At 41.5% G+C, this 19473-nt stretch overlaps 2 protein-coding genes across 4 annotated transcripts in view; both read left to right on the top strand.

Moving 5' to 3' along the window:
• Positions 1–1853: 1853 nt before the first annotated feature.
• Positions 1854–9299, top strand: myoz2b (myozenin 2b). Of its 3 annotated transcripts, none has more exons than XM_070552635.1 (6): positions 1901–2054; positions 6315–6395; positions 7655–7821; positions 8132–8219; positions 8614–8770; positions 8844–9299. In XM_070552635.1, the coding sequence occupies exons 3-6, from the start codon at positions 7663–7665 to the stop codon at positions 9067–9069; spliced, it is 630 nt and encodes a 209-aa protein (XP_070408736.1). In that variant the 5' UTR covers positions 1901–2054; positions 6315–6395; positions 7655–7662; the 3' UTR covers positions 9070–9299. The 3 variants fall into 3 exon arrangements, with proteins under 3 accessions (XP_070408733.1, XP_070408736.1, XP_070408735.1); XM_070552634.1 differs by lacking the exon at positions 1901–2054 and adding an exon at positions 5741–6163; XM_070552632.1 differs by lacking the exon at positions 6315–6395 and having other exon boundaries at positions 1854–2054.
• Positions 9300–14761: 5462 nt separating this feature from the next.
• usp53b (ubiquitin specific peptidase 53b) overlaps positions 14762–19473 on the top strand; it is a 31192-nt gene continuing 26480 nt past the window's right edge. Inside the window, exons 1-3 of the mRNA XM_070552605.1 lie at positions 14762–14963; positions 17009–17188; positions 18934–19094. Of these exons, the coding sequence (XP_070408706.1) occupies positions 17089–17188; positions 18934–19094 (261 nt within the window). The 5' untranslated portion in view covers positions 14762–14963; positions 17009–17088. The remainder of the gene's footprint in view (positions 14964–17008; positions 17189–18933; positions 19095–19473) is intronic.

Below are 19473 nucleotides of genomic sequence, written 5' to 3'. Positions count from 1 at the left end.
CTCCACGCAGGAAGGACCTAAAGCGGCACATTCAGTAAAACATAAAGCAACAGCAGTTTCCCCTTAATTTACACGACAGATTTTGCTGCATTGTAATTGGAACGATTAAAGAGCAAGTCACCCCCTACCAGAGTCTAACTCCACTCCCACTTCATGTTTGAAAAATGCAACACATGCTGTTGCCTGGCAGACCGAGAAGGCGGAGCTGCTAACAAATACACACACACACACAGGCTCACAACAGCATTGTGACATCATAATGCACCAGTTTACATCATAGCGTACCTCTTAGCCAATAGCGGTGGCAGATTTAAATTAAAATACAGTGCAGAGTTTTTACCTGACAACAGCACAACACTGACAGTTTTAGGCAGAATATTAAATTTGACCTAAGATGCACTGAAGTGCCAAATTATTGATGACACGCGTCTGCAGCACGATTAGACACTCGTTTATTTAGTTTATCAGCAAAAAAAAGCTTATTTGGGGGTGACTTGCTCTTTAACTGCTGCATGCACATCTGTAAAGTACAATAGAGTGTAATGTGTAACTTTCACAGGGCAGATTAAACGTTCAAATCTGCAGTTTTCTTATTTAACAGTACAACATGTAATCATCATTAGACAGTCAAACATCTCAATCATACTAGAAGGTTAAATTGGAACAGATTTTCTTTTTAGCCAGCTAGGGGATTGTCAGTTTTCTCCCTTCAAAATGGCCAAAGAAAGATTAAGTCTCTAATAACAATCTGTGAGCCAGCGGGATTGCAGAGTCTGCTCTGGCTAACGTTGTTGCACCGACATTTATGATTCCACACTCATTTTGACATGTCCTTTTTTACGGATCCTAAGCTAGTAACAGAAGCGACCCAGAAGTTATTTCTTGTAACCCTAAGAAGCCACAACATCCTTTTTGTTTTATTGTAATATCGGGTAAAAAAGGCTGGAGGCTAATGTTGAGCTAGCAATGCTAATGAGGAATTAGAAAAAATTGTGGGCTCTAAAAAGATTTAAAGCTACGTTTTCAATTGCCAACAACTCAATATTACAGTGAAATGTATTTATCTACTTATCAACTGACTGTGTAGGCTCGCCATCACTTGTCAGCTAGAATCTTCTGGTATTTGTCCGTAACTGGCAACAGGCGTGAAGCTCATGGAACGGCAGTGAAAAAGCCACTTGGGCGTTTAGAAAACGGACTGCAGTAACCAAATTTGACCACAGGGTGTCATTCTTACACCATTCTTACATAATGCACCTTTAAGCTGTTTTATTTTTGCATTTTTTTCAACACAAACTGAAAAGTAAAATTTGTTTAAGTGTGTTGTTTTTTTCTTTGCTTTTCTTTGTTTTGGTTAAACATGTGATGATCCACTTAAAAATCATAATAAATTCATAAAACACATCCCACTTTTTATTCTTATTTAATATATAAAATCGATTTCTGTTTCCTTTGGAATTTTTTTTTTTTACAATTTTAAATAATAGTTTTGCTACTACCAGTTTTAAATTGTGCTGTCAAACACAGACTCCACTCAGTTTCATTCAGCTGAATTTCATTTTGCAAGAGAATCCATCAGATATTTTGTGTCTTCAGTATTATAATTAGAACAATGTCTGAATTAGAATAATCATAACATGTTTTTTTGGCAAAATCCCATCAAACACTTCATTGTATAAACAATAGAAGAAGAGTAGTGGAATAGAATAGAAGAGTTCTGATTCAGAAACAACAAAACAATTTCTCTTTAACTGCTAATCTTCATCCCTATAAAATAATCCGCACATCTTTTTACAGCCCATTATCTCCTCCGCCTGCTATCCTTGCCCCGTGGTGTCTGAGAGTGGTTATGAGTGTTTGGGAGGTTAAATTTAGCCTATTGATGTAAGCTGCATTCCACTCACAACAGACAGAGACGCACACCCAGAGTTTGGCTTTAGTGTTTGGGAGTGTGAAGATCAGGGACGATCACGCTGCATGCTGTAGGTTGACCCCTGAGCCTCCGTGTCTCCCTTGTCAAGGATACAGGTCGCACAACAGGGACACAGACAAAGGTAACGAGTCTCCTGAAGAAGGATTTGAATCATCTGATATCTTTAGATCAAATAAATGTGGCTGCATGTAACCTCATGAGACTTACCGCTAGGTTATATTTTGCATGAAAGTATGTTTTTTGTTCCCAAGGCAACACACACCATGCGTGCCATTTGGTAGTCTTACATTAAGATCTGTGCTCAGCTTCACTGACCACTGCAAGTTTATTTGTGGATATTTCTTTGACCCGCTGACTCCAGTTCTGGTGAAAACATGGAATTATGCTTTGGTTTGATTTCCGGAGATCATCTCAAGACCCGAAGTGGGGTCACGACCCCTATTGCGGGAAGCATTTCTGTACAGATTAAAGTTTAGGCTTTATGGATCATACAGTGTGTTGTGATCATTTGATTTAAAAATGAAGATGAGGCATATTTATTTTATGACACACTTGAAGGATAATGCTTTTGGCTCCTTATCACTGTCTCTTTTTGTTAAAAAAAAGTGTTCTACACAGCAAAGCACAAGGAAATGGAGCTCTTTAAGTCATTCTGATCAGAGTTCAACATGTCAGGGCTGCCTCCCAGGAGAGACCAGAAATAAACGGGGTAATTTACTACCCGGGGTCGCTAATCCTTTGTCTGTGTTCTTATTCTAAAGTCTATTTTTGGGTGGGGGTGTTAGTGGGTGAGGGGAGGTTTTTGTTGAGGTAACATGAAGGTCTGCAACAGCTGGGGATCATTCTGAGCCCAATACTAATTCTTGATGACAATGTTTTGTGACAACAAAGCTGAAAAAAAGGGAATTTTGGATGTTATAATAAATGTTATTTCACAAAAATCTCTTTTCCCCAAAACTTTTCCAGAGGTCAGATATAAACCAGAGGGCTTGAGTGTAAATTTAAGCTATCTGTCTAAGTCCAAAGCAAGGGTCGGACTGATCTGATAAGCTGCATCCAAAATAAGGAAAATGACAACAGTTGACCAACATTTAATCATATATTTATGAAACAATGGTTGGATTTTCTTCCACCTTCTCTCATGTGCCTTGGGGGGTCCCGCAGGGTTCGATACTAGAACCCATGTTGCTTTCGGTTTATCTTTTGCCACTGGGTGACATCCTGCAGAATTATGGAATTGGCTCCCACCTTTATGCTGACAACTACCAATTATATCTACCTTTGTGTGGTAAGGTAGAGAAACGAGAGCCTGGGCGGGATTTCATCCCCAGACTCCCGGGTGAGAGTCATGCGCGCTAACTGGATGCTCATCCTGTCACATCTTCCCCCCTCTTTCCACAAGCACATACCGGGTTGCCGCACGCAGGGTGCCACAAATTTCCAATCCATGGACCTACTTCACAGTACTACATGGATCCTGCCAACAATGCCAAATGTGGCAAGATGAGAGTCATGCACGCTAACCAGTAAGCCAAAGGGACATCCCTGTAGCCAAGATGCCAGGGCGTATGATCAATCAGGATACAGTGACAGGATGCTCACCTTGTCACATTTAGATGGCACCAGAGACCATTCGATAGGAAATTTAATGGACTGTTTGGTAGACGTCAAGGCATGGATGGCAGAAGCCATTTCAGGATCTTGAGACTGTTGTTCATGCCTTCATTACCTCGGCTACTGTCTTGTTTAAAGTCAAAAGTTAAAGTCCCATTGGTCATCACACACTGGTGTGGCTGCGATCGGGTACTGTTTGGTGGTTTAACCCCCTAATCCAACCCCTTTAAAATGAGTGTCAAGCAGGGAGGCATTGGGTCCAGTTATTTTTTTTCATTACGTTTTGGAAAAAAAAGAGGGTAAATTTTTATTTTTGCCACGTTCATAATTAACCCATAATAACATAATCTGATATTACATTATAATTTGTGAGGTTATAATCCAGGAATCACCAAAAGAAAACCCTAACCATTTATTTAGTCATTAGTTCATTAAAAGGTTTTACTAAATTCTCATCCTGGGGATGGATGTCATCATGGTTCTGAGGTTTTAATAAGTGAGTACAACCATTATTTCTCCAGCATGTAAGGATCATGTAAAAAGAGTTTAGATGATTTTTCTAAACGGACTCTATTGTGAGTTTTCTCTCTTCCACTTCACTGACTCAAAGGTATACCTGCACCCGTACTAATGTCCAGTGAGCTGCAGCTGTGGCTGCACTCGGGAATTAACTCAAGTTTAACCCCCAATCCAACCCCTTATATCTGAGTGTCAAGCATAAAGGCACTTGGTCCCACTTTGGCATGACCCGACTGGGATTTGAACCCTGATCTCCCAGGGCGGACACTCTAGGCCAGGTTAATCTATGTGGAATTCTGATCCTGCATGGAAGACATGAAAATCCAAAATAAAGACAAATTTGGCACCTGATTTTTGTTTTTGAAAGTTATTAAAAAATATGTTGCATAATCATTTCCCACATAGAAAAACGGTTCAAATTAAGTATTATTAGTAGGGATGTCCCGATCAGGCTTTTTTGGTCCCGATCAGGTTTTGCTGCCCTCGAGTCCGAGTCCGAGTCATTCGATTTTGAGAATCTGCCGATACCGAGTCCCAATCTGATACTTTTGATACATAAAAAAAAGAAAAGGAAGAGACAGTTCCAGAATGTTCCTAATTTTTTATTTAATTACCTTTTTATTTTACTTTTTAACAACAGATCACTTCTGTGAGAGCTTGAACAGTCAAGTAATAAATAACATAAATTCGTCCCTTTTGGACTTTATTGCAAATACAAAAAGTCTAATATAAAAACAGACAGCACTTCAACTTAAAATATGGCAGGGGTCTATTTTGCCTCGGCCCCCAAAATGCTTAGATACGTCCCTGGGCATGGGACGGAGTTTTGAAGATGATCTGAATTGAATCAACTATATAAATACTACGTGCTGATAAATTATTGTTTTATACTGGTACAAACGTGTAGTGGGATAAATCTACCTACATTTAATTTTTTTGTTTTGTTTTCTTGGTTTATATTTTGCCATTTTCCTGTCCTGTCCGTCTCTGATCATCCTGCATCACCCATTCCTCCAGAAAAACTCCTGCCTGCTTCCTTCTTTTTCACCTCACAACTAACTTTTTAACTAGCAGATCAAATTGATCTATTGACCGCAAAAAAGTGGTGTGCGCTGCGCTGTCCGGCTGCGCCAGTGACGAGCGCTGCAGCAGCGCGAGCGCGTCCACACGTCATGCTCTGTCTGGTAATACAGACAGAGCTTACCAGAGAGAAAATGAACGGACACGAACGACTGTGTGTTAATTATATATTTTTGGTGACGCCACTTAGAAACTTAGAAAATGTGACTGTGGCCGTGTGCAGAAGGCAGCTGGAGTTCATGAATAATCAGCGGTCTGATGCTGCTCTCTGCATGTCTGCTCAATGTCCGCTACTGAGTTCATATAAATAATATAATATAGGCAGAAACTGGATCTCATTTGTGCTCCTTCTGGGTGTGTAAGTTAAGGGCATCAGGGGAGCCTGACAACCTTTAAAGAGCAAGTCACCCCCAAATCAACTATTTTTTTCTGATAAACTAAATAAATGCGTGTCTAATTGTGCTGCAGACACGTGTAGTCAATAGTTTTGCACTTTAGTGCATTTAAGTTCAAATTAAAATTTTCTGTCTAAAACTGTCAGTGTTGTGCCGTTGTCAGGTAAAAACTCTGCACTGCAATTGAATTTAAATCTGCCACCGCCAGGCCCGGAGTGGCTAATCGGGAGGGTCTGGAGAATTCCCGGTGGGCCGCGCGATGTTTGGGCCGCATGCGGCCGGTGCTCTCGTTTTTGTTTTTTATCATTTTATTTTTATTTTTTGGTGCCGGTGTTCAGTCATGGCACTGAGGCCGCCGGGCTGATCACATACGCTCCTCCCGGCTGTCTCTACCTGCAGGCTGCAGCTCGTTGTTTTTTTTCCCCTGTATGCGCCTGTGCGCACCACGTGACCACGCAGTTGACGGAAAGATGGAAAGTAGAAAGAGCAAGGGTGGCGCGGAGAAGGCAAGAATTAAAAAGAGGAAAGCGCTGGAAACAGATGCAGATAAATGTGCAAAAATTAGCACCTTTTTTTTCTCAAACAAGCTCGCGGTCTTTAACTTCAAATGAAGATAAAACGGGTAAGGCAAGTCAAGATGTTAAACTTTACCGGCTGCAAATCACCATTCAAGTTAATTAAGCATCAATAATGAATTATATGGCGTCATGACATAACGTTATGTAATATAATTAACAGTATGATGTGACTGATGCCACCAAACTGTCTTGTAGCCCCTCAGAGTCAAACACAAGATCCAGTAGGCCTAATAAGCACCAGGCAGAAACCCACCATTCCAGAGCGGGCATGTACAGGTAGGATTACTTATTGAGTCAGTGAACTGAATATTATTAAAATTTATATGATGAAAACTATCCTGACTCTATATGAAAGTGTTCTAAAATACTAGATGAATCAGCATTGATCAGAAAGTGTGTAAAAAAGGAAAATGAATGCTGAATTGTGACCATTTTCACACAATGTAGTGTCAGAAGAAGAGCCAGGAGCCAGCAGTGAGGGTATTGCTCCTGTTGGGATAGAAAGTGAGCCAACTCATGTGCAAACAAGCAAACATCAGTTTCATTATAATAATTTTAATGTCCAAATAATAGTAGTGACCTGTTGTATTTTTATTAGTAAATGCACAAAGCCCACAACAGATCGCTATTAGAATGAAAGTAAAATTAAATAAGCCTGCATATTTTGCCATAGAAAATATTTTAATTGGTTACAAAGATGTGTTTTCCATATCAAATGTGCTAAAGCTTTACAGATGATTATTTTAATTGTGTGCAGGTGAGTCTAGGGAAACTGGAAAAAGTGTGAAAGGGAGTGCTGAGTCATTTCATTTTAAAGGTTTGAAAATCTCAGAACAGCTGTTTGAACAGAAGGTAGATTGTTATATTGTTAGAGAATGTGTTGTAAAGAACAATGTTGGAGATGTGCACTGATGTTCAAATATGCATTGTAAAGCAACTCTTTCTTGCACTGAATTACAAGGCTTTACCGAGTAGTGTGCTTTTGTAGACTATACATATAAAGTTCTAACATGATTTTAATAATAATTCGTTAAGTGGGCCGGTCTGGGGTCTGAAACTCCAGGGCTGAAAATGTGTCCCACTCCGGCCCTGGCCACCGCTATTGGCTAAGAGGTATGCTATGATGTAAACTGGTACATTATGATGTCACAATGTCGTGAGTGTGTGTATTTGTTAGTGGCTCCACCCTCTCGGTCTGCTTAGCAACAGCATTTGTTGCATTTTTCAAACATGAAGTGGGAGTGATGTACGCTTCTTGTAAGGGGTGACTTGCTCTTTAAGGAGAACCAATTGCTCTCCTGTAATTTAACCCTGTATCCGAGTCCGGATCGGGAATTGGGTCCCGATCAGTCTGAAACCACGTGATGGGGCCGATTTCCGATCATGTGAGCGGATCGGAACATCCCTACTAGCCCAGGATGAGCGTTCCTACTCTGCATAAACCCCTAATTTCTTACACAACGTTTATTTGTTCAGTAATGCTGTCTAAATGTTAAAATGTTGTAAGATTTCTTTTTCCCCACTCCGCCTGTTAGGGAACATCATGGATCTCGGAAAAAAGCTCAGCACTCCCAAAGACATCATGTTGGAGGAGTTGTCGCTGCTTTCAAACAGAGGTTCTCGACTTTTCAAAATGCGCCAGAGGAGGTCTGAGAAATACACGTTTGAAAGTATTCAAAACGAAGCGAACTCCCTCCTGAACGTAAGTCCATCTCGTTTTTATTGCTCACAATTTCAGGATGAGTAACCATTCTGCACAAACCTTACCTTTTTTGAAGTTCCTGCAGTGGACTGAAACATCTCCTGCACACTCTTTAGATGAACTGCATCACTTCACATATTTTTGGAAGTAAAGGTGCTACAGCACATGAACAATGGCTGAGCCACGTGCCTAAACTCTTCTGAGAGGCTGCTGCAGGCGCCCACTGCTCCAGGGAGCTGCTCCCGTCTGAGTGCATGGCCAGTGTGTTACAGTGAGCCACACATGTAAACGTTCTTATTCTCTTTTGCAGAATGACATTTTGAATCAGAATACACACGCAATGGAAATAAATGTGGAGCCAGAAACTCTTGCAAACGCTGCAGAAAACACAACTTCAGGTAAGGATGTTCTTTAATGTCATGGTTTGAACAAATACTGAACATGTGCATTGTTTTCATTTGTCAAAATGAGGCTAAAATCTTCCTCATGGCAGCTCATTTTCATCATTAAAGTGCTGCTTTGACCACAGCTGAGTTTAAACACAGCACCTGCGCTTCAGTAGCACACCGTTCTGTCTCAACAGATTATATAATCTAAAAATGCTATTTTAAATCCTTTGTTTGTGGTGATGGACACGCAGGCTGCTTGTGTTAAGTCTTTTCAAAGCCCAGGATCTATTTTAAGCACATCCACAATGAATATTCAGGTTACAAAATGAAAAAAATCCTAAAGAAAACTGCTGCATCTGAAGTCCCTGTGGCAGTCAAGGTGTTGTTTTTCTATTTCTCACAGAAATGAGTGCAGAGAAAAACACGACTTTGCACAAAACCTATCACTCTCCGTGGGAGCAGGCCATCCTCAGTGACCCAAACCTCGCCGACTTGATCCAGCTCAGAATGCCGGACCCAGAGGCACGGCTGGAGCTCCCTGAATACAAAAGCTTCAACCGGTGAGAAAACGACCCTGAAATACTTGGATGAGTACAGCTCGCGGTGCAACTCCAACGCTGATCTCATTTGCAGGGTTGCCACTCCTTATGGAGGCTTTGGCAAAGCTCCTAGAGGAATCAAATTCAAGCTCCCTGAGGTGGATCTGAGCCCACCACAGTACCAAGAGCTCAGCGACCCGAGGATGAAGAGACCCACGTTCAACAGGACGGCCCAGGGCTGGATATCGGAGGGCACCCATCTCATCGTACCCACTATCATCCTGGAGCCCGTCAGTGCGCCAGAATCTGAAGACCTGTAGAGAATAAAAAGTCATTAAATCAGTTAGTAGCTTTAACCTCACAGAAAGGACAAAAATCTGACTCTTGTTGTGCTAATGTGTATTTTACTGCACACTAAAGATCTGTGTGTATTCAGACAAACCCATGTGCTATCCAGTCAAACCTCACCAGGCATGGAAACTAATCTGCTTATTTGAATTGTGATAAAAGGGGATGATTGTTTTGTTGTGTAAATAAAGATTACACGTTATTTATTACTCATACTTTTCCTAATATGGCATAAGCAATTTATTATATTTTATGAAACTGTGCAGGTTTTGATTTAAAATTTGTTTATGTAAAACAAAATAATACATATACAATATCCAACCCACCTTGTTTTTGCTTCGGTCGGCACATCAATGGTGGGCTTTTCTTCAATATTTATAATTATTGATTATACATCAAATGTGAAGCGGCTGGGATGAGGATCAGCACCTCCAAATCTGAGACCATGGTTCTCGACCGGAAAAGGGTGGCTTGCCTACTCCGGGTCGGGGGAGAGGTCCTACCTCAAGTGGAGGAGTTTAAGTATCTCGGGGTCTTGTTCACGAGTGAGGGTAGGAGGGATCGGGAGATCGACAGGCGGATTGGTTCGGCGTCTGCAGTGATGCGGACGCTGAGCCGATCTGTCGTGGTGAAGAGGGAGCTGAGCCAGAAAGCCAGGCTCTCGATTTACCGGTCGATCTACGTCCCAATCCTCACCTATGGTCATGAGCTTTGGGTAATGACCGAAAGAACGAGATCACGGATACAAGCGGCCGAAATGAGTTTCCTCCGTAGGGCGGCCGGGCTCAGCCTTAGAGATAGGGTGAGGAGCTCGGACATTCGGGAGGGACTCGGAGTAGAACCGCTGCTCCTCCGGATCGAGAGGAGTCAGTTGAGGTGGTTTGGGCATCTGGTCAGGATGCCTCCTGGACGCCTCCCCGGGGAGGTGTTTCGGGCATGTCCTGCCGGCAGAAGGCCCCCGGGTCGACCCAGGACACGTTGGAGAGGTTACATCTCCAATCTGGTCCGGGAACGCCTTGAGGTCCTGCCGGAGGAGCTGTTGGACAAGGCCGGGGAGAGGACGGCCTGGAGCTCCCTAGTTGGGATGCTGCCCCCGCGACCCGGACCCGGATAAGCGGAGGAAGACGAAGACGAAGAAGACATTAATAAAAGACCATTCTATACAAAGTCTCTGCAGTCTGCAGCTTGGGGGCTGCAGGCAATGGTCCAAGCAGAAGTCACATCCAATATATATATATATATATATATATATATATATATATATATATATATATATATATATATATATGTACTTGGGCTGCATGGTGGCGCAGTGGTTAACACTGTTGCCTTGTAGCACGAAGGTTGCTGGTTTGAAACTTGGCTGCGGCCGTTCTGCGTGGAGTTGCGTGTTCTCCCCATGCATGCGTGGGTTTCCTTCGGGTACTCCGGTTTCCCCCACAGATCACAACATGCCCTATAGGTTATAAATTGTAAGTCGCTTTGGATAAACGCGTCTGCTAAATGAATAAATGTAAACATAAACAAATATATATATATATAATTTTTCTTTTTTAACATAAAAAACTAGAATATTTTGTAATTCTCTAAACATCTTTTGTACGTCCTTGCTGTGTTTATCTTCTAATTCCATTTTTGGTGCTTTTTTAGAACACAGATACGGTTCCTCTTTACCTTGCTGACGGTTTCGTTTGCAGCTGCTCTGAAGATGTTTGCAGCCGCAAACGTAACCGTCAGCAAGGTAAAGAGGAACCGTGTCTGTGTTTTAAAAAAGAACCAAAAATGGAATTTTGTAATTCTTCTTTAAATTTAGTCAAAAAAGCATAAAGGGGAGGATGGCACCTTCTCTCTGCACCATTAAAACTTTTTTTTCATGCAGATCTTTAATTTCATAATGTTATATTTACAAGAACACTTGATTTGTGTCTTTTTTTGTTTAAGAGCTTGAGTGTCTTTTCCAGTCCTGGGTAGTTATTATTTAGTGAGATTTTTTAATGAACCTGCACTATAACGTTTTAAAAAATAAGCTTCTAGAAAACTGAAGAAAGGATTTAAACCTTCCTTTCAGATTTCAATAAAACCAGAGAATAAGAGGAAGGAAGAGAACGAGACAAGAAGAGTCCCACAGGGTCGGTCTCAGGGTCAGTGAGCTGGTAAAGAGACCAAACCCTGACCCTCTCTGCTGAAACAAATGCGATAACATTCACACACAATGGTCCTCGCTAGGGCTGAGGGTGAATTTGTTTTTCTTCTCTTGGCAGTAAATCACTTGAGTTTTGGGGATATTTGAGTGCACTCACAGCTAAAACAAGGCGACACAGCAACTTTATTAAAGTGCTTGACACTAAGATACCTTAAGTGTAAAGTATATCAAATTTTAAGTAACACCCACTTATCTTGGCTGAATATTAAGTTACTGTGACTCAAAGTATTTGAGTTATAATAACTTGATTCAATGTAACTATACTGAGATTTATTGAGTAAACTCAACTTCACTAAAGTATGACTCACTCACATGTAAAAATTTACTTACTACAATTAAGTTTTGGTCACTTAAAGGAAATATGTTTCCTCAGTATTTTCAAGTTAACTTAACTTGTTAAAGCCCACTTATCTTGGCATAGTATTTTTAAGTCATTGTGACTCAAAGTATTGAAGTTGTTGATTTGCGGTTACCTTTACTGAGTTTTATGTTATCTATACTTTTAAACAAGTACAGCTCACTTGCATATAATAATTTATCAATACTTTCCACAATTAAGTTTGTTTACTTACTTTTCCCAAGGTAATCGGTTTCCTCAATATTTTCAAGTAAACTTAACTTGTTTGAATTTACAGTGCAGCATTTCTTCAACCCAAAAAGAACAATACTAAAATGAAGTTTTTCTGTGTGTGTGTGTGTGTGTGTGTGTGTGTGTGTGTGTGTGTGTGTGTGTGTGTGTACACGACATAAAATAAAATAATATATACAGATATTATTACCTGCTGCAGGAAGTCAGATTTCTGCAGAAAAGAAAGAAATCCAACTCCAAAAATAACCTTTAGAACATCAACATTGACTTTGACAGCTCGTCTGAATAGAGTTCACTTGTGCCGCATCTTGCAAAATATGACACAATTTTTTTTCCTGTTCATTTGTTTATCTTCTTTTATTTAAAAAAATCAACACGTCCCGTGAGAGGTGCAGCTGTCTCAGTGGCAGAAAGTTTTCACAGAACAAAAATACACAAATCTTTAAGATTAGATACAGCTACTTCATACTCATCATGCAATTAAATATTTACACATATTTACCTTATACTCACACATGTTTGAGTATAAAGCCTGCGGGTATATAGACCTGCAACAGTGGACATATCACCCAGAATCTACTGATCCAAGTTCCTTTTTGTCCCTCACACATCCCGTTTTGTGGCTGTGTTGACAGATTCAGGTCTCTGCAACTTAAGAGACACTCAAAACGTTTTTTTTTTGTGGGATTTTCAGCTGAAAGTGGGTATTAAAAGAAATGTGCAGAAGTAAATCAAATGTTGCAAAACAATCTAGGTAAAATATGGTTTGGCTTGTTTTAAAAATGTACTGTTTTCTGCAGTTTTCCAGGGGTGCACCCAAACTAATTGGGGCTACGGATAATTTTGGGGTAAATGGCCTGTATTTGATTTAGCGCCTCCTAGAGTCCTCGAACCCCTGAGGCACTTTACAGCACAATCAGTTTTTCACCCATTCACACCCTGGTGATGAGCTACAGTGTAGCCACTGCTGCCCCTTGGCTGCTGGCAGAGGCGAGCCTGCTGAGCACTGGCGCCGTCCTGTCGACCACGACCAACACATCAAAACCAATGTCTAAGGATTTTATTATATTGTTTTCATATTGGGCTACATGGTGGTGCATTTAGTAGCATGTGGAGTTTGTTTTCCTATGGGCCAAAAACATGTATGTAAGGTAAATTGGAGACTCTAACTCCTCATTTCCACCAAATGTAAAAGCGTATAGAAGTGTTACGTTTTGGACACCTCCCAGATGCCTAAGGACACTTTGCTTTGGTTACGAGTTTATTTATTTGAACCCTATAACATGTTAATCTCCGCAGTTCAGATTGGGACACAGAAGCTGTGTAAAACATCTGGATACTTTCAAATTAAAAGTCACGTGCAGTTGCTTAACTAGTAAAAAACATACGCCACTTCCTGTGAAATCTTCATAGCCGAGGTAAACAGAACAGAAAATAAAACACAGAACTTTCTGGATGCATGCTTTTGTCTTTCTCTCTGCTTGTTATCCCCCCCCCCCCCCCCCCCACACCACCAAAGTACACCCGTGAACGTGATACACAACTCTTTATATCCGTATAAAGTTTGTAATTATACACTTCTTATTTCGTGCATGTGGGTAGAAGTTGGGGCTGGGGGGCTCTGGCTTGCCTAGGAATCAGGAAAGGGGGGTCCTCATAATAAATGCTGAGAACCACGGGTGTAGGGGACTTGGGGCAACATGGAGAGCGTGTGACGCAGGTGATAAAGTTTAACACGGGTTTATTATACCAGTGTGAGTCTCAATGGCTCATTAGAGAAAACATCAAATCTTTCTCAAAAACGTCCGAGTAAACTTTGGGAAATCCTGAATAAGAATCACTCACAATTACTTACAAACAGCCAAGAATCTGATTTTCCTATAAAAAGAAATTAAATTGGCTACAAACTTTGTCTGACTAGGGATGGGGGTCCATGAGGGAGCTTGTTGCCATGCCCACGGCTCCCCCTCTTGTGGTGTCTCTTCCTCTTCTTTGTAGTTTTATATTTAAAATATGTTTTACAGCAATTTATTCGTTTCTTGAACCTGAAAATGAGTGGTACTCAGGTTTGGATATAACAGACATATTTTCAGCAGTCTGAATTTACTGATATCAGACACACATTAATTTTCTTGCTCGTGCTTTTCACTTGAAATCCTCACACTACATTTTTGTTTGTTGCCGGATTCACTAGAATCCACAAGAAAACAAAAGAATCGCCAACTGGAGTCACTTTTGCTGACCTCAGCTTACATCAGCCTTTTTTTTTAGTCCTGCTGTCTTCCCTTCTGCTAAGCTCTGCAGCCTTTCCCCTGCCAGGCCCTCCATCTGCCCCAATTTCTGCGACTCCCAATCCTGTTTACTGCAGCATCAGAGTCCCTAAGACAGACGCAGCGCATTTACACATTTTAAGTGTTACCTGGAGGGAAGAATAAATAAAATGGAAATTGTTGTTATTTGCTCCACTGTTGCTGGTGTTGAGAGAGAGAGAGAGAGAGAGAGAATTGTGTTTTGTTCAGAGGAAAGAAAGCAAAAGCAGGAAGGGGTTAGTCCCCACAGTGAGTGCTGCATGATTATGAAACCAGCGCGGTCATGTGATGTCTTCTCTCATCATCATCATGACAAGTTGGAAGTCTGACCTTCCTCCTCCAACACATACACAAACACGCGCACACGCACGGAGCTCTCCACGCACGGATGAGAGATGGCATGGGAGCAGCAGTGCTCTTTAGACGACGCTAGGGGCGGAGTTTGACCTCTCAAACATCCAAACATCACTAATCCGCGTCGGACGGTCTGCTACAGCCTGTAGCCTACAGGCCACCGTCGGTTCTGCTGCTGCACAAAAAAAAAAAAAAAGCAAAAGAAAAACGCCAGGAGAGGAGAAGGACGGACGCGGTCCTCCCTGGTTTCCTCAGTGCGCTGCTGGGCTGCAGGAGCTCGGATACATCTGCAGTCACTCTGGTGTTTTCAGGAGGATTCAGGAGAAAGAAGAAGAAAGAGAAGTGGCGGTGTTGGGATCTGACAGCTGGACCGCCCTTCGTCTTCAGCGGAGGAGTCAGCGGCTGTGGGAGGTGGGCGATTGCTGTGTTTTGTGTTAGAATAAACGCAAGTTGCGGCATTATTTATGTGTGTGCGCGTGGGTGTGTGTGCGCGTGGCTCTGGACGAGAGAAGCTCACATGCAGAGAGAGCATGCACCAACAGCAGCATGAACCTGACAGCCATGCGCGCACGTCGGAGCTTTTCTGGGCTTAAATCAGGGACGCATGGGAGCGGATCACCACATTCTGTTCAATAACTCCGTGCGTCCATACTGAACCCACCGGCGGTAAAATGGGTCGCTTATGTCAGAGCTGACATCAGGGGTGGTGAGGGATAAATAAGCCCTTATGGGACACTTAGTAATTAAAAGAGTTAATATGTTGGTTCATCTGGGAACAAGGTGAGATAAAAACTACAAAAACGTTTACGTTTTCATTATTATGACTGCATTTGCTGCTAATATGTTTAATGACTATTTTAAAGTGAAACATCTTTGCAGAAGTTCAAACAGGCCACGTGTTTGTAAAATCACAGGTTCCTCTTACAGATCTCTTGTTTTTTTTTACACACTGAAATGTTTCTCATCAGCAATGTAATTAAAAACTAAAACAATCCGAGTATATTCAAAAAGCTGTTTTCAAATATTGGTTTAATTAAAAACTCAACTAGCTAGCTGGCTCTGTGTAATAAAGCCATTGCTTTAAATATATTATGGGTTGTAGGACTCTTGGCAGAAACAAGAGTTTGTGATCACTTTTGTTTTATTTCAGCCACTTTGGAGGGTTTTCAAGTACGAATGACCAAAGTTCAGATATTCTCCTTCGGGATGTAGAGCAGATCAGCTCCACTGTTTAAATCAAATTCAGGTTGTGAAGCAGCAAAGCAGACCCAAACCATCACACTACCTCCACCATGTCTGACTGCTGGATTCATGTTCTTTTTTTCAAAAGCAGGGTTATTTTAATTCCAGATGTAACGAGGGAACTCTCCTCAGAAAGTTCCACTTTTATCTTGCCAGCTGAACATTTGACCAAACGTTTGGCAAATGTGAGGCGGGCCTTTGGAGTTTTGGTCAAAAGAGGTTTTTGTTGGTTTTTGAGATCTTTAAGCAAACTTCCAGCTGTCAGACATGTTTTATTCAGTGACTGTTTAATTCTGCAGGCTGGATGTGACGGGTGAGATTTAACTCAGCTTGCGGTTGACCACCTTCTGGTCTAAGTGGGGCAACAACATTTCGAGGACTTTTGCCCTTAATACATTTTGTATTTAGCCAGATAGCCTTTAGCAAAATGCAAAAAGAAAAATCTTAAAAACTACAGAACAAAATGTTGTGAATTTTCTTATTTCATCACTATTCATTCACTTTGATTCATTTTTATGTTTTATTTTTAACCTAAGAACGTAAACTTGTCCAGCTGGACATTTGCTGTTGCAAATAAAAGATCTGATGAGGGACAAATAAAGACGTCCTTCATTAATTTATAAGTTCTGATATTTCTTTTTCATACTCACCTCTTCATGTTTTTGCAGTTTCACATTCCTCCACAGATAATTTCTTTATTTCAAAATGTATTTGCTCATTTTTGTGTTTTCTGCTGTGACAAAGTAATCTCCCTCTGGGGATCAGTATCAACAGTCTAACTCAGTTTCTGCAGTTAGGTTTGTTGGTGATGCGCATTTATGCTTTTAATGTGTGCTAATCTAGTTTTAAGGCTGTATACCGTGAGTTTATACTGATATCATTTGAAGCAGTGTCTGTGTTATTTATCAGCTTCAAAATGAAGCTTTTATTTATTATTGAATTTCCCTCTGGGATTAATAAAGTAATTATGTATATAATTGAATTTGAATTATAATGTAATTGCATGTTTTGTAACTGCTAAAAAATGCCCTTCTGCAAAGCAAATAATGAAGATTCACTTATATATGAAAAATAGTTTTCTTCTATTGCCTTTCTTGATTTTGCACAAATAAAAAATATCTCAGAACCTTCCAAAGATTGCACATTAGTTCAGGATTTGGCTGTAAAACCAGTTTTCTCATCTGAATCCTGTGTTGTTCTTGTCTCTGTTGCAGTTCAATGTCCAGTAGCTCATGTCTGAAGTTGCCCTGCGGCTGATCCTGAACATGCCGTGCACCAACCCCCGTGGCGGTGCATGGGGATGAAATGGTTGGAGCCCAGGGCCACACCAAAGCACCAGCTCCCATGTCCCGACATGTCCAGCTGCAGCAAGTCTCCCCCCAACTCAGGAGAAGGTAGAAACACTCACCAGGCACCAAAGCAAATTCATGTTATAAGCAGGCGCGCAGATAGGGTGGGGGACGGCTGGGGGATCTGTCCCCCCCAGATTCAGATCGACCCCGATCCGTCCCCCGGAGGTTAAGCGCTCGATGCTCCTTTTCCCAATTACATTGAATGCAGCATGACGTAAGCAAACACCGACTCCAGAGGCGCCAAAGTGGTTGCTGCTAGGATGCAGGATGAAGTGAATTGCGGCGTATTTAAAAAAGACCAACAGTGTAAGTAGGCGGGACCGATCTGTCTCCTTATGCATGTTGGTTCTAGTTTCAGTACGTTGTTGTCAGTGTTGGGACTTCCTCGTTAAAAGCACCAAAGCCTCATTACTGACTTTAACAGGTCTCATCTACAAATATGATCCCTCGTGAAGTTACTACTTTACATCAGAAGATAGTGGAGATGTGGAATCGTCAGGCTGAGCAAAGTTTGGGAGGTTTTAGAGTTTGAAAAATGCCTCCCGCCGTGAGGCTCCCAGTCGGGGAGCGGAGGAGATGCACGCAACATGAAGAGCGCAAATATTAGATAAAACGCATAATTGCCGGCAGGTCTGGTCTTTGTTGACTGATCACTTTGTCTGGTCATGACTGACTCTGATTATGAAGCGGAATATTGACTCTGATAAAGAAATTCACTCATCCAGGCGGGAAGACTGACGCTGCTGCAGCATCAGACAGCTGGTGCTGCACAAGAGGTGTGTGGAGGTTACAAGCTCCAAACGTTGGGTTTGATGTTGGTTTAACCTTCTCTGGGACGTGATGGATGTAGAAATGATGGTAAAACACCGCTAACGTAGCGACAATGTAAAAAAAAAGCCGTAAATAGAGGCAGATGCCGATGCGTTAGGTGTGGAAGTCGTGTGCCACATAATCATTAAAAAGTAAAATATAACATTTTAAAAGAGATTTGTATATTTATATATGAATTAAAACTTTCCAAATATAATGAAAATTTCTAAATAACGTGAAAATACGAAGGAACATCTGTTGGTCAGGCTGAAAAGTTTGGGAACCACTGCTCTAAGTTATAAGTGAATTTTGTTTCTTATTAGATTTTATTTGCAGTTTTTTGGGTTTTTATGTTTTCTGAAAAGATCGGTGTGCTGAAAATCATTTAATGTTTTGCATAAAGCATGAGGTTTTGGTTAGTAATTGATTGGAAGAATAACAAATGACTGAATTAAATACTTGGGCGCGTCTGTCAGTGTGCCCCAGGGCAGCTGTGGCTACTTCGTAGCTTGTCACCATCAGTGTGTGAATGTGTGTGTGAATGGATGAATGATACACTGTAGTGTAAAGCGCTTTGGAGTCCTTACTCTGAGAGGCGCCATACAAGTGCGAATCATTTATAGTGTTGATCAGGCAGAGCTTTGTTGCCAGCGTTCCGCTGCATAACGGCTTCTAACACGTATATAAATGTTAGTTTTTACGTAAACCGTTGGAGGAAATTACACAAACTGACTGAGCTCTAGTTAAGACGCTTGCAATAGTTTGTGTGTGTGTATGTGTACGTGCGTGTGTGTGTGTTTGTGTGTGTGTTTGGGGGGAGGGTACTTTGGAACTTTGTCCCCCCCAGTTTGAAAATCCTATCAGCGCCCCTGGTTACAAGTGTGGAAGATGAGCCAGATTAATGGATCTGTGTGTGCACGTTCAGATGTGGAAACAGAGTAGATGCATGCTGGATTTGTTTTGGTTTGTTTTATCAGCTGCAAGTTCTAACTCCATGGCATGGGTGAAGAAGTTCAGGAAACCTGCTGGCGGCCTGAAGAAGTCCTACCAGCCAGGGAGTATGGTGTCGCTCGCGCTCACCAAAGGTCTGCTGAACGAGCCCGGACAGAACAGCTGCTTCCTCAACAGTGCTGTTCAGGTAGGAACCATCTGAGTGAATCCAAGGGGTGGGGTCTCCATGTTCACCTGCAATCTATAAACGAGTAACGTCTGAGGTGAGCTGCTATGTTTAAAGACAAAGCTGGGTGGGCTTGGCTGAACTTGCAGGCTATTTATTTTTTCCTTCTTTTGCACGAAAGCTGAATTGCACCAATCGATTGACCCGAATTTGCAGAAATTTCAGCGTGATCGGCCGTGATGCTGACCAGCCCGTCAGTCCTGTGCACAAAGGCTCTGAGCAGGTCTAAAAACGTGCAGAATTTGGTCTTAGCTTTTCCCAGGTTGGGATATGTAAGGACAAGAGGAAAAAGGTGATGCATTTTGGTATTCTTGTGTTTTATTGATTGAAAATTTAGTGA

Source organism: Nothobranchius furzeri, chromosome 6 (genome assembly GCF_043380555.1).
Source record: "Nothobranchius furzeri strain GRZ-AD chromosome 6, NfurGRZ-RIMD1, whole genome shotgun sequence".
In the NCBI taxonomy this organism is placed as follows: Eukaryota; Metazoa; Chordata; class Actinopteri; order Cyprinodontiformes; family Nothobranchiidae; genus Nothobranchius; species Nothobranchius furzeri.
This window is presented reverse-complemented; position numbering and strand designations above follow the sequence as displayed.

Bases quoted from the DNA above. Each gene is read 5' to 3' on its own strand.
- myoz2b (XM_070552634.1), top strand. From the start codon at position 6,082: ATGCAGATAAATGTGCAAAAATTAGCACCTTTTTTTTCTCAAACAAGC. The intron at 6,164-6,314 runs GTAAGGCAAGTC...ACTGTCTTGTAG, and splicing joins TTCAAATGAAGATAAAACGG to CCCCTCAGAGTCAAACACAA. The intron at 6,396-7,654 runs GTAGGATTACTT...TCCGCCTGTTAG, and splicing joins TCCAGAGCGGGCATGTACAG to GGAACATCATGGATCTCGGA.